A 14,654-nucleotide genomic window follows, 5' to 3' on the forward strand; every position below is an offset into this window, starting at 1 on the left:
ACGACCTGATTAAGTTTAACGGATAGTAAATCTCGCTCCAAATTCGCGACTTTGGTTTCAAGTGACGAGTTTTTAATGGCAAGAAGAGAAACTATGGTTGTCAGTTTTTGTGTTAAGTTCATATCGGATTTATTGGCAAAGTTATTGCGCCTCGAGACAGTGTCGTTAGCGAATTCGTTAATTTTTCCCAAGTACGAGGACGCTTCGCGGACTAACTCGCAGTAATTAAAAAAAATTAATACGTGGGAGAGCCATGCTTCGGCACGAATGAGCCGGCTCGACCGGAGAAATACCACGTTCTGACAGAAAACCGGCGTGAAACAGCGCTTGCGCTGTGTTTCGCCGGGTGAGTGAGTTTACCGGAGGCCCAATCCCCTACCCTACCCTTCCGTACCGTCCCTTATTCCCTTCCCTTCCCATCCATACCCTCCCCTATAACCTGCAGCTCTTCTGATGCTGCGAGTGTCCATGGGCGACGGAAGTTGCTTTCCATCAGGTGACCCATCGTGAATCATCGACTGCGCTACTAGTGTCTAATAATGAAATTACCGGGGACTGCGGTTCGTCTCTTATGGGTTGGTGACGTTTTTCGACTGGTGACACGGATGAAGGCGATAGTTGGGACAGCAAACGTTTACCGGATGAAGTTGGCGGGGACCGAGGTATGCCGTCCCTTCTTTCAAATGGGTTGGTATTTTTATCTGGCGGCATGTTATTATGACTAGACATTATGTCTTGTTTTCAAAGTTAACAACAACAATAACACTATTTATGACCAGCTGATCGCAAGTACCGACGATACAATATTTTACCTACCTACAATTCCTTACTGTTAAAAATGAACAAAGGGAATTACTTACCGAGTTAAATCCAATAAAATACTGCCCGTATTTTATTGGATATATTATAATGAGTTCAAAAACTTACACTCACACATCACAATTCTTACATCTTTTATATAAATCACTTTTTAAAAACTCTATAATTTCATGTCATCCACGTAACGTGCTCTAAAGATGTGGTCAATATAAACAATGGTAAAAGGGGACCCAAAACTGCGCCTTGTACAACGCCGGATGGTACAGTACCAATAATTGTAAAGACAATTTCTTCATGGAAACCGACACGTACGAACTCTTCAAAAATAGTAAGATGCAAATCAAATGCAGTAAAATTTCACGCTGATATTATTGTGGACGTCTGTAAACAATTTTACGCCTGTGATGATGTTTTGTAGTATAAAAGCGATACGCTTGACATGAGTTTAAAAATATGACAAATTGAAAAATATTATGTTGGTCGTGTTGACGTTACTATATTTTTGTTGTTTTTATCATTTTACTTGTGCTCAACATGACGGTAAGTATATTTATGCACAATCCTCTTTTTTACTCTACTCTAAAAAGAGATGCTTTCTCAATTCGTCTTTCCTATCTTTTTATGTATCCTTTTTCTGTTTTTATTCATGGATTGGTTTATTTATTTATGTATTAAGTACTATGTACATGTAAATGTACTAAATTATTATCTTAAAATTAAAATTACAAACGGTATTTGTTCGCACGATGATGTTATTATCGTTTATAAACCCATCATGATTGTGAATCTTTTTTTTTTGTTGGTCATATGATTACTGTAAACTGTTGTATAATTTCTAAGATATTATTCTGTTCACACTTATTATAAGCTAATTTTGATTATAGTCGTAACTAACAGTTTGCACGGATCACCTGTCAAACCGGACCTCCTGTCACCTGGAGAATCAAATGCTGCTGATGTAAGTCTTTCTAAAGGGAAGAAAATGATTTCTTCATGGATGTGCTTTCAGTAAGATCATCATGTCTGGATTATTCATGTCAACCTCACCAAATAAAGCAGAATGAAAACCACTCGGTAACATGTATACAATGTGTCCTAACACCAGTAGTTAAGACCATTTTTATTGCATTTACAGAGACAGTAGGAAAATCAATAAGTAGCTTACTTTTTCCCTTTAACTTTTGTTATTCTATATTTTATTCCACGGAAATTAAAAGAACTTAAAACATTGTCTGCGTGATTGTAGTCTACGTGTTTAGCTATCAATTGAGACCTTTTTATATTTAGTAAATAATAAAATAGCTGCCATTTTACAACCGTGAGAGAGAGAAAAAAAAAGAGCCAATTCGTCGATAAAAAATGCCATATTTTATAACATCAAAGAATTGGACACTGATGTTGGGACACATTATAGGTATATTATAGAGATGAAGACTAGAGAAGATAGAATAGGATATTGAGTTGTAAAAAATTCTAGTATTATTACAGATATTGAGACCTCCCTAGATACAAAACTGTTGTCGTTGAAGATAAAATTTGTCGGATTGATTCAGTTCGATTGGAGGATCTGGCGCGGTTACCCCATACCCATCGAGGAGGCGCCCTACACTGTGCTGTACGGTTGGCTGTGTGGAGGCACAATCATCGGGCTTCGCTTTGTGATTACCGCTGCCCATTGCGAGTGAGTTAGATATTAAGATAAGTGACCAGGCCCCTTAGCCAAGACCACAGAAAATGGATCTAGTGCCAAGACCTTTTCTTCTTTGCCTTCGCTTCGTTATAGAATCGCCGATCAATATATAATATGGAATTGATATTGGACGAGTCGAGCGTCAACGTCAAATTAACGAATGCTTATCTCAATTCCATACATTTTTATCGGCGATTCTATAACGAAGCGAAGGTAAAGAAGAAAAGGTCTTGGCTAAGGGGCCTGGCCTCTACGAATAAGCGACAGAGAAAAGGTTTTGGCTAAATGGCCAGGACTTCACAAGGGAGACTGGAGAAGATCGAAATAGCTTTCTTGTTCACCCGATTGCTTGCTTTGAAGTAACTCTATCGTTATTTCGGTTAATAGCTAACTTGAAATGATTTTACTTGAAATTTTCTAATGAATACTTTATTTTTATGATGATCTCGGATTTTAATAGAATAATGATGTGGAAAAAATTTCAGTAAAGAATATTTTGTATACGCCGGGTCACAATTGAGAGAGGTCAACCAGGAATACCCCATCAAGAGGCATATATACCACCCAAACTGGTCGGGTTCGGAGGATTATGACTACGATCTTCTGATACTTACGCTTGACCGACCTGTGTTTAATCAGGATTTTTCAAAGCCCATCAATCTCGGAGAAGAGAAGGATCTTCGTACGGGAGAAGTCGTGTTTGTAAGTGGATGGGGCCATGACACGTATGTGGTAAGTAGTCTCCTGAGTACGTCTGCCATCGCTCAAACGTTTATTCCCTAGTTTAGTACTGCTTGTTTTTAATTTTTTTGGTAATGTTTGTTATTTTAATTACCTAAAAGTTTAACTAAAATAAAATAATCTTTTTTTTTAAATAGTTATTTAAAAAAATAATAATACAATACATATTTAAAATATTATTAAAAGTTTACATGTAAGAACGAAACTGCAGTCGGTTGCACAAATAACTAAACACGAATTTGCATTATTGCAGTTCAACATTACGAAAGGAAAAAGTTATATGTCGGACAAACTGCGCCAGGTGCGGATGTCGTTGCTCGAGCACACTGATTGCGCGGCTCGTGCTGTTCCCTTTTATGCGGAAAAGTTCGGTGAAAAAAAAACAATCACTCCACGTATGGAATGCGCCGAAGGCACCGAAGGGGGTCCTTGTTTCGTGAGTAACCCGAAGCGAACATATTATGCATCCCTGCTGCAGTCAACTGACGGATACATGTGTTCGTGTGCTAGTATGAATTTTGAATGATTGCCGTAGGATAATAGAATTATGGATTGGAATAGAATCAGGGCGGGGAAGAAGTATTGAAAAATATTAAAGTCAAATTAAATGAAAGGATATTTTATCTGCCAGGTTCACCTATAATAAGCTTGTTGCGACTTAGATACAGGAGTAAATGATAACTCGACTGTAGGATCAGAAGAAGTGTTTTATTCATGAAACTTACGGCTATATATACAAAATTTTACAGACTAGAAAGGGACGATACATATTAGCACAATAGAGACAAAACATAAACAAAACGATAGCGATGAAAATTGAGACGATACAATATGTGTGACGCGCGACGTGTGGTGAACTTTGAACCTCACTATCTTCCTACCCATAGTATGTCACCACATTACCCCCCTTCAAGTGAAACGCACCGTAGGTTTGCTAATGCGGCCGGACCTTGTGACTCGAACTTGCGGCTGCGTCGACTGCGATGGCTGCGACGGCTGCGGCGGCGACGGCGTACTTGATGTATTTTCCGATTCACATGCTTCTTGGTTAAGGAGATACGCCGGTTTTAGTCGATCGAGCGATACGACTGTAGTTCGAAGCGGCAATTGTATCTTGAAATATTTTTCGTTGCGCTTCAATACTTCGTAAGGTCCGTCGTACGGTGGTGTCAGCGGGGCTCGTACGGTGTCGTTTCGTACGAAAACATGGCTGCATGTATATAGATCTTTGTGAATGAATGTAGATCTTTTTTCACAGGAGCGTTGTTGCGGTTTTAACGTGGCCATCGTTTCAGTTAGTTTTCGTACAAACTCTGCATCTTCGATTTTTGATGTTGACGGTACGAAGAAATCGGATGGCACTCGTAGCGTAGTTCCGTATGTCATAAGCGCAGGGCTCACTTTTGTGTCTTCGCGGAGCGCCGTGCGGAGGCCGAGAAGTACAGTCGGCAACTCGTCTGTCCACTGCGTCGATGCTCCGCGGGCCACTAGTGCTGTCTTCATAGTGCGGTGCCACCTCTCTATTTGACCGTTCGATTGTGGATGAAAGGCCGTAGTTCGTATTCTTGTTATTCCAAACTTCTGTAGTAGAGTTCTGAATAGCGACGACTCGAACTGGCGTCCTTGGTCTGTAGTGATACGCAAGGGAACACCAAAACGAGCGATCCAGTTGTCGTAGAATGCCTTGGCTACGACTTCGGCTGTGATTTCTTGTACTGGTATTGCTTCCAACCATTTCGTACATCGATCTGTCATCGTGACGCAGTATCTGTAGTCTCGAGATAAGCGCAGCGGGCCCACTATGTCGATGTGTATATTTTCAAAACGCTGCGACTGCGGTAAACGCTGTAGCGGCGTGACGACGTGTCGCTGAACCTTAGCGCGCTGACAGCTGATGCATGTTCTCGCCCATTCTGTGACTTCTTTATTCATCGACGGCCAAAAATATTTTGATTGAATTAATCTTCTCGTTGCTCGTACGCTGGGATGACTTAAGTCGTGTTGTGACTTAAATACGGCGTAGCGATACACTTGCGGCAGGAACGGGCGAGGCGTCGAAGTAGATAATTCGCATGTTATCTGTCGTTCGAGTCCCGGCAGACTTATTTCGCCGAATTTTAAGTTTTCCTGGCGTCTTAGCTTCTGTAATTGTTTGTCGCTGCTCTGGTCGATGGAAAGTTTATTGAAGTCGATCGTAGAGGGGCAAATTATTTCTTCGATTCTCGATAATGCGTCGGCGACTTTGTTCTCTTCTCCTTGTATGTATTTTATCGCCGAACAGAACTGACTTATGAAATGCGTCTGTCTCTCTCTTCGCGGTGTGTCGCTACTGCTCGCACTCTTTGTAAGCGCGTACACAAGAGGCTTGTGATCCGTGTATACTGTTACTTCGCAGCCCTCTATTAATCTTCTAAAATGTCTTACGGCAGTGTATATCGCTAATAATTCGCGATCATATACACTGTACCGTTGTTGCGTAGCGCTCATTGCTTTTGAAAAATAGGCCAGTGGTCTCCAAATGTTGTTCGCACGTTGTTGTAGTACGGCGCCGATACTATGGTCGGAGGCATCGGTCATGATAGCGAGCGGGCAGCTGGGTATCGGATGACTGAGTGTTGTAGCTTGTAAAATGCTTTGGCGGCATTTTTCAAAACTCTCTTCGGCGGCGGGCGTCCAGTCTATTGATGTCTTGTCATTTTTCTTCCCGTTGTGCAGATATTTGTTGAGTTCGTGTTGAAGATTCGCTTGTTGTGGTAGGCAATCACGGTAGTAGTTGATCATGCCTAGAAAGCGTCGTAGTTCGATTACCGTTTTTGGTTTTGGATAACTCGAAATTGCAGATGTTCGTTCTTCCGTCGGTTTTATGCCGGCCTCGGATACTTCGTAGCCCAAAAAGTCGATTTTGTTAACGCCGAACTGACATTTTTCAATGTTCAGCGTTACGCCGTAGTCGTTAAGGCGTCGTAGTACATCGTGTAGTAGCTTCTTATGTTGCTCTTCGTTTTCTGAGTACAGTAAGATATCGTCCACAAAACAGAAGCAATCTTCGATATTCCTGAGTACCTCGTGCATAAATCTTTGAAACGTTTGACTCGAGTTTCGTAACCCGAATGGCATACTTGTGAATTCGTACAGACCAAACGGGGTTATTATCGCAGTTTTCTGTGCGTCTTCTGGGCTCGCAAGAGGTATGCAATAGTAGGCCATTTTTAAATCGAGCTTCGTAAATATCTTCTTGTTATGTAGCGAGTAGGTGAAGTCTTGAATCCGAGGTATCGGGTAGCGATCGGCTTTCGTTACAGTATTCAGTCTTCTGTAGTCGCCGCACACTCGTAATCCGCCGTCTTTTTTCTGGACTATATGCATCGGGCTCGCCCAGGGACTATTTGAAGGTTTACAGATGCCCATTTCCATCATTCGCTTAAATTCTTCTTTGGCGGCTTTGTATTTGTCGGGCGGAAGCGGGCGGGGACGGGCGGAGAGCGGCGGTCCAGTAGTTTCTATGTGGTGGACGACGTCGTGTTTGACGGGCTTCTTGAGTGAAAAAGGATGAAGAATGTCCGGATACTGCTTCAGTATGTCGTGGTATGCCTGCTCGGATTTCAACAGGCGAATACTGTCGACGGAACTTGCGATTTCTATAGTCTTCACTGATAATTCTGTGACGCTGTCGATCAGTTTGTTCTTATGTAAATCGACTAGCAGTTGATAGTGGCGAAGAAAATCGGCTCCTAATATCGATGTCTTGACGTCGGCGATGATGAATGTCCATGTGAAAGATCTTCGTAGCCCCAGGTTCAGTGTGATAGTTTTCTCGCCGTATGTCTTTATTTTCGTGCTGTTTGCGGCGTACAGTGTGTACGGACCCTCTTCCTTTTTCTTGTTTTTAATAGTGGCGGCTAACACGGAGATATCCGCGCCCGTGTCCACGAGGAAACATTGGTTAGTGTTGCGATCGCGGACACAAAGGCGATTTGTCGTCTTGGGGACACCGACATCCGCCACAGTCGGTGTCGATTTTAGTTTTCCGACGTTTTATTCCTTCTGCAGCATGGCGATTCGCATCTCTTAGCTTTATCGCCAAATCGGAAGTGATATTTACATTCCCATGTCGATTCGTCTCTCGTTACAGGCCTTCGGCGCGCGGACTTTGACCGGGAGCGAGAGTACCGCGCGCGCGTGTGCAAGGGACGGCGATAGTGCGGCCGCGATGAGTGAGTATGTAGTTCGGCCACTTGAACTGTAAGCTCTTCGATTTTCTTGGACATCATTTCTATGACGCTATTTTCTCTGCTGGTTGACGGTGCAGACGACGACGAGACTGCTGCAATAGTGTTGTTGTCGCCGGAATACTCCATCATTTTATCGGCCATCGCTGCGAGTGTGTCTAGTGATGATTCATTGTTTACGGAGAGCACGCAACGTATGTAAGGCGGCAAATGATTGAGCCATTCTATTTTTAGACCATCTTCAGTGATCATGCCGCCTGCTAATTCTCGCATCCTTCGGAGCAGCTGTGTAGGCTTCTGGTCGCCGAGTTCTAGGCCGCTGATGAGCTTCTGGAAATTTTGGACTTCTGATTTCTCGTAGACGGTGAGCAGGCGGTTCTTGATCGTTGCGTATTTGTCTTTCTTAGGCGGGTTGTAGAGGATGTCAGTGAGATGCTGGAGATCTGTGTTTTGCAGCTGTTGAAGAACGTAGCGGAACTTCATGTCGTCCGATGTCTTGAGAGGTTCGACGAGGGCTTCGAATTGTATAAACCATGCTCGTGGAATTTCGCGCCAAAATGGTAGGAGTCTTGACTGTACGGATACGGCGGAGAGTTCGTGACAAGGTTGATTTTCTTCAGTATTTCTCGATGGTCCGGCTGCCAGAGTTTCTTCTTCGCTTCTGATTTTCGATGCTTCCTCGGCCATAGTTTCTGCTTATTTGTTCTTTTTTCAGTACGGGGTCACCAATGTTGTGGTTTTGGTACAGGAGTAAATGATAACTCGACTGTAGGATCAGAAGAAGTGTTTTATTCATGAAACTTACGGCTATATATACAAAATTTTACAGACTAGAAAGGGACGATACATATTAGCACAATAGAGACAAAACATAAACAAAACGATAGCGATGAAAATTGAGACGATACAATATGTGTGACGCGCGACGTGTGGTGAACTTTGAACCTCACTATCTTCCTACCCATAGTATAGCTTCTCTGGGCGTTTTAATTTGCATAGTAGATAGTTAGTTGGACCATATAATTAAGCACCCATGTAGATGATTCGATCGATCGATCAAGCAACTACAGTAAATCGTCATGTTTCTATGTAAAATTTGAGCTTTATTCCAGGGTGACTACGGCGGTCCAGTGGTAGCCAACAACAAACTGGTGGGGGTGGCGTCGTGGGGGATTCACTGCGAGCCCTTGCTGGTGTTCATCAACCTGATACCTTTCACTGAATGGATAGATACAACTATGAAGAGTAACTAGCACCAAAAAAGTAGATTATTAATGTGGAAAATTAAAAAAAATACACCCATGTTGAGCAAGATCATGTTTCTTTATCCTTTTCTCATGTTATAACATTAAAATGATAAAAATTATAAATATGCGTGTGTATATATGTGTGTGTATGTGTCTTAAGAGTAAGGAAATCTAACACTATTATTAATTAAGGTTCAGCCTACAGCAGTACTTTTAGAAAAAAGTACTGCTGTAGGCATAGAAATGTACAAGTAGAACTGAGTCGTCAGCAAACATATTTCGGAGTTCAACATTCCCAAGCACCATGTTGAATTTGTTATTAATATAGACTAGAAGCAGTGTTGGTCCAAAAGTACTTTCCTGTAGAACTCCAAATATGCAAGGAAACTTACAGCTTTCCACCTCACCCACTCTTACACTCTGAAGTCGTTTGAATAGGTATAATCCTTAACCATTTCAAGACTGCGCCCTTTATTCCAAGATTTTCCAATCTGGTTATAAGTGTAGTTGGGTATTTTCAAAAAAATGTGTACCCCTGGTTTTTACCTTGTCCCTTGACTTCGCTACAGATTATTTGTAAAAAATTACATACTAACATTTTGTAATTTTAATGTAGGAGCAAAAGCAAGTTTTCTTTAATTAAAATACATTCACGTTTGTATAAAATTTTATTTAGTATCAGATTTATAAGGGTTTTTAAGTACCGAAAACTATTAAATTCACCTGTCCCCTTCCCGGAAGTTGCAACAAAATCTTTAATAACTATTTTTTTTCTTAAAGTAAGTTACATAAAAAACATATGTTAGATTCCTAAATACTTAGGCCCAATTTTACCAACGTCTGTTAGTGTTAACAGTTTGTTAAAATATCATGTTTTGGACGGTTCTTCAGGAACGGTTTATTTGTTCAGATAAGTGACCATATTTTGTAAGCATTATTATACTTTCTCCAACTGTTTTTACTGTTGACACGTTGCAAAATTAGCTTAGTATTTAGTATAAAAAATGAAATTGTGATAACTATTATCGGTTATTTACAAACACTTTAAAAGTAAAAGAAAGTAATATTACGTGACTTCCGATTTGTGACTTTTCGTATGGTCACATATAGGTAATGGAACGGACAAGTCACAACAGGCGGAAAGCATAAGGCTTAGTTCACATTTTAAATAAATTATTTTTTTATTCACAGATTTTATTAAGAAAATTGGAGATTTTTAAACTGGTACGATTAACGTACAAATATATTTTTTATGTGACGCCGCGTTAAAGTAAAAAACCGTTTTGGATATGTTTTAGATTGCTAGTTTTCTATGAAAGGCCGGCCCGGCCTCTCACAGAAAACAAGCAATGGAACAGCAAAAAATGGAAAGGGCGTAAGCGACAAAATAGTTTTGTCGCTTAATTTAAAAACCATAAATACATTTCATATAAGCTATGGGCAAATTAAAGTGTATGCTTGAACCAATCCATGTACATTTTTGGAAGCCCTAAATCACTCTCCTCTGTTGGAAAAATAGGAACCCATTTTTTACACAGGTCTATTTTGATTGATTATTCTGTGTTATAAAAGTTGACCAATCGTGTTATGCTATGGGTAAATCAAAGACAAAGACATGATAAATACTGAGAATGAACTTTAATTTCTTAGCTTTAGTCATTAAAAAATCGATATCGCTACAGCCAAATTATCAATGCGTCGCCTTTACTTAACAATAACAAATATTTAAAATTTAAGTACCTAAAAGTTTTATTTTTTAAATAATTTTGATTTTATTTCCACTACTTTTCTATCAGTAAAGTTGAAAATCATTGATATTTTTAGATTTATAATAACTAGATATCCGATTATATGCATCTGCATACTTGCATATGCAAATGCATATAATGACACTTTTTAGGCGATAGTGCATATTTTGGCAATTTTGCATATTTCGGTAGTTTAACTTCCATGGGCATTAAGATGGCAATCGGAAAATGTTGGTAGACAATTATTATTGACGTATAATAAATAAATAAAAACTAAAAAGTCTTTATTTCAAGAAATTAAAAATCCTGAATTTTATGAAATTATAAAAATTGGTGCTTTTATTAATGTCACTACCGGAAAAGTCTTCAAAAAAATAATAAATTTTAATATTAAGAGACTTTTGATTGTGCATATTTTGTGCATATTTCGACCACTTCTAGTGCATATTTGCATGCATATTTCGGCACTTTGTTCGTGCATATAATCCGATGTCTAATAATAACTTAGGAAATCGTAGACATGTGAACACATCTTTATGATTATGAGATGTTCGTCCCTCTAATTAATGAAGTTAAATCTATGAAATCAAAGATTTTTTTACTTTTATAAGTAGTGCAACAATAAAAATGTTTAAATAAAAGATTTTTGTGTTATAAAAACTTCTTTAAATATGTTAAATATTAAGTACTTTAAATATGTAAAAGTTGGTCACATAGTCACACTATGGATTAAAAATAATTGCTACTCTTGTTGATCCTTGAAATTATCTATATTTTTTTTAATAAACAATTAAATATGCATTTCACTAGATTAAATAAACGAAGAAATCCATTTATTGCTGTATTTTTTTGTATTAAATTATATTTTACATTTAATCGCACAACGGAATCTGTTTCGTCGAAAATTCGATTTTGTTTCAATAATATCAGAATAATATAACGTTTTCGGCGTTCTTTTTAACTTATTCCATTAGTTCAATATTTTTCCTTGTATATGACACTCAATTAAAGGTAAATAAATGACCTTAAAAAATATAGACATATTTTTGCAAGGGTACACGTTTTTTTGAAAATGCCCAGTTGATGAAACTGTATCGAATGCTTTTTGGAGATTCAGGGAAACCCCAATACACCTTTTTCCACTATATATATACTAGCTGTTACCCGCGACTTCGTCCGCGTCAACAAAATGTAAAATACATAGGTAAAAAATAAAAAAGTAAAAAAATATCCTCCTCCTTTTTGGACGTTGGTTAAAAAGTAGCCTAAGTTACTCCTTATTAGATCAGCTATCTGCCAATAAAAGTCCCGTCAAAATCGGTCCGGCCATTTCGGAGATTAGCCGGAACAAACAGACAGACATTGTTATTTTGGTGTAAGTACCGTCTAAATATTCAAATGCATGTTGTAAAAAACGGTTATTTTAATATTACAAACAGACACTCCAATTTTATTAATATGTATATATATATATATATATATATATATATATATATATATATATATATATATATATATATATAAAATTAGCCAAACATTAAAACCTTAATCTTAGATGACAAATTAATGAATGAACAGATGTTGTGACTTGTGACCCCGTAGACCTTACGACCACATGCGACGTCTTCAGAAACTGCAAACTAAATACAATTATGTAATATTTTGTCTTTAATCAATTAAACCAAAAACATTTAATGTGAAGAAAAGGCCAAACTATTATAATTATTTCATTGGAAAATGCCAATTTGAAGCCAAGTTCTGTTCAACTTATTTTGTTGTTTAAAAAAACATTTTATGTTATAAGTTATAGTTATATAATAGTTTTCATCATTTTATCAGATGTTATATTTATATTTACTAAATTTTCATGTTAGTTGGTGGTTAAGCCAGTAATTTTTCTAGCTCTTGGTCAACTAAAATAGTCTAGCAGTCAACATCGAAGACATTATGAAGGGTTATTTAGCCATGAATTACTGCTCCGCGAAAAGTAGGGTATGACCGTGCCTTTACTAAGACTTGGCGGGGGCACAACCGTGAAATATTATGTAAGGAACTTAATATTTCACACTGATATTGTTTCGCAGACGCCCGTAAGCAATTTTACGCCTTTTAATGATTTTTTTGTATAAAAACGATAATATAAACAGAAGTTTACTAAGGTTCTAATGTAAATAATACACGATGGTCATGTTAGCGTTGCTATACTTAGGTTATTTACATCATGTTTTGACTCTAGATGTAGGTAAGTAATATCATAGTAAAAGGAGGGGAAGTAAGTTATCTTCACCCAAAGGCACCGCGCGCGGCTTGTATGTGTGCGCCATAGTATCAATGCGTCGCCACGTACGGCACACAACAAAATCTCGGTCAGTTTAGCTTCGTGGGTACCGCCGAGATTTTGTTGTGTGCGGTACGTGGCGATTCATTGATATTTGATACTATGGCGCACACATACAAGCCGCGCGCGGTGCCTTTGTATGAAGATAACTTACTTCCCCTCTTTTTACTATGGTAATATCAATAATCATGTACGATCGATCCTCTGTTTCATTAAAAAACTGAATAAAATGTCGGTTTCTCATATTGAAATAATAAATTATTTTGTTTCGAAGATGTCATTGTGTACAGTATTATTAAAACTAAAATGTGATGTTCACTTTAATTCTAGTGATGTCCAACAGTTCGGACGGATCATCTGGCAGCGGATCCCGCGATTACCAGTACTACCACGAAGCTCTGACTTCCGGAGAATCAAATGCTGCAAGTAATGTAAGTTGTTCTGTGAAAGCCAAGAGCATGATTTTATCACACTCTTGACTCCCACAGGGATAAGTGATTTAAGGAGTGAGCACACTGAGACGGGCCGTGCCGGGGCTCATCGCAAAAATCCGCCTCCATACAATTTGTATGGAAGCGGAAATCCGCTGCGCCCCGACTCAGTGTGCGATACGCGCATCCGCTTCCATACAAATTGTATGGAGGCGGATTTTTGCGATGAGCCCCGGCACGGCCCGTCTCAGTGTGCTCACTCCTTTATACAACATCAAATACTCGATACTACATAAATAAATATGTGCTAACTAGTTATAATTATTATAATATTGTGCTCTATCTCACTTTGAGAAATCAATACAATGAATACTATGTGGCTCATTCATATCAACTTCCTTAACCCTAATTAACACTAGGGCAGATAGAATAGAGTATTGGAATTCAATAAATATGAGTCTTATTTGAGATTTCTCGGATTCGATTCAGTTCGATTGGAGGATCTGGCGTGGAAACTACATATCCATCGAGGAGGCGCCCTACACTGTGCTTTATGGCTGGTTTTGTGGAGGTGCGCTCATCAAATCCCGCTGGGTGATTACCGCTGCCCATTGCGAGTAAGTTACCCTCTATTTGTACGCGTGCACTCAAACTTGGTTTGGCCGCTATATCGCGAGATAAATTTTCTATTAAAGTACCTATGATTCTTTCTCGTCGTACCCTCACGGCTGATGGACGTGACCACTAAAATTTGCTTTACGGGATAGGGGTCTCCACTTGTCTCTGTTGTTATTGTAAGTTGTATGTAACGATTATTTTAAATATATAGTTAAATATACGATCACTTGTGATCTCGCGGTGGAGCGGCCAAACCACACGTTCGCGTGAACGCATATGGATTGAGCCTTACACAAGCTAAGCGACCAGGAATTTACACAAGGTAGACTGTAGAGGCACCGGATAAACGAAAGAGCTAGCTTGCTCTGGAGTTAACTCTGTTGATCTTTCAGTTATCAACTAAATGTAGCAATCAGTTGTTTTCTCCATAATATGGAGGCTCAATCGTAAATGTGATAGTATGGAGTCCACCATTTCTTTACTAAAGCACATCTGTTTTCAAAATTTCAGTGAAGAGTATTTCATACACGCTGGGTCAGACATAAGAGAGCAGACCAAAGAATATCCCATCAATTTACATGTATACCATCCGAAATGGTCAGGATCGAAGGTTCACGATTATGACTACGATGTTCTGCTGCTGCGGATACACCCTTTTGTGCCCGTGTCGGATACAGCGAGGCCCATCCAAATTGAAGGAGGACGTGTAGGAGAGACCTTGTTTGTAAATGGATGGGGCCATGACACGTATGTGGTAAGTAGGGTTCAGTGATGGCTGTGTTACGTCTTTTAT

The 14,654-nt window shown here is 39.1% G+C and overlaps 2 protein-coding genes across 2 annotated transcripts in view; both read left to right on the forward strand.

Moving 5' to 3' along the window:
• The window catches only part of LOC121736769, a 66,444-nt gene that overhangs the window by 4,434 nt on the left and 47,356 nt on the right, over window positions 1–14,654 (forward strand). Inside the window, exons 7-12 of the mRNA XM_042128152.1 lie at window positions 2,308–2,434; window positions 2,995–3,241; window positions 8,592–8,724; window positions 12,651–12,716; window positions 13,143–13,243; window positions 13,733–13,860. Coding sequence (XP_041984086.1) covers window positions 2,308–2,434; window positions 2,995–3,241; window positions 8,592–8,724; window positions 12,651–12,716; window positions 13,143–13,243; window positions 13,733–13,860 — 802 coding nt within the window. The remainder of the gene's footprint in view (window positions 1–2,307; window positions 2,435–2,994; window positions 3,242–8,591; window positions 8,725–12,650; window positions 12,717–13,142; window positions 13,244–13,732; window positions 13,861–14,654) is intronic.
• Window positions 1,262–8,791, forward strand: LOC121736800 (trypsin-like). The gene is made up of 6 exons (XM_042128190.1): window positions 1,262–1,359; window positions 1,704–1,777; window positions 2,373–2,500; window positions 2,995–3,241; window positions 3,504–3,686; window positions 8,592–8,791. The coding sequence occupies exons 1-6, from the start codon at window positions 1,293–1,295 to the stop codon at window positions 8,730–8,732; spliced, it is 840 nt and encodes a 279-aa protein (XP_041984124.1). The 5' UTR covers window positions 1,262–1,292; the 3' UTR covers window positions 8,733–8,791.

This window comes from Aricia agestis, chromosome 19 (genome assembly GCF_905147365.1).
Source record: "Aricia agestis chromosome 19, ilAriAges1.1, whole genome shotgun sequence".
NCBI lineage: Eukaryota > Metazoa > Arthropoda > Insecta > Lepidoptera > Lycaenidae > Aricia > Aricia agestis.

Coding starts and splice junctions, on each gene's coding strand:
- LOC121736800 (XM_042128190.1), top strand. CDS start 1,293: ATGTTGGTCGTGTTGACGTTACTATATTTTTGTTGTTTTTATCATTTT. Junction 2,501..2,994: donor ATTACCGCTGCCCATTGCGA/GTGAGTTAGATA, acceptor AAAAAATTTCAG/TAAAGAATATTTTGTATACG. Junction 3,242..3,503: donor GGGGCCATGACACGTATGTG/GTAAGTAGTCTC, acceptor GCATTATTGCAG/TTCAACATTACGAAAGGAAA.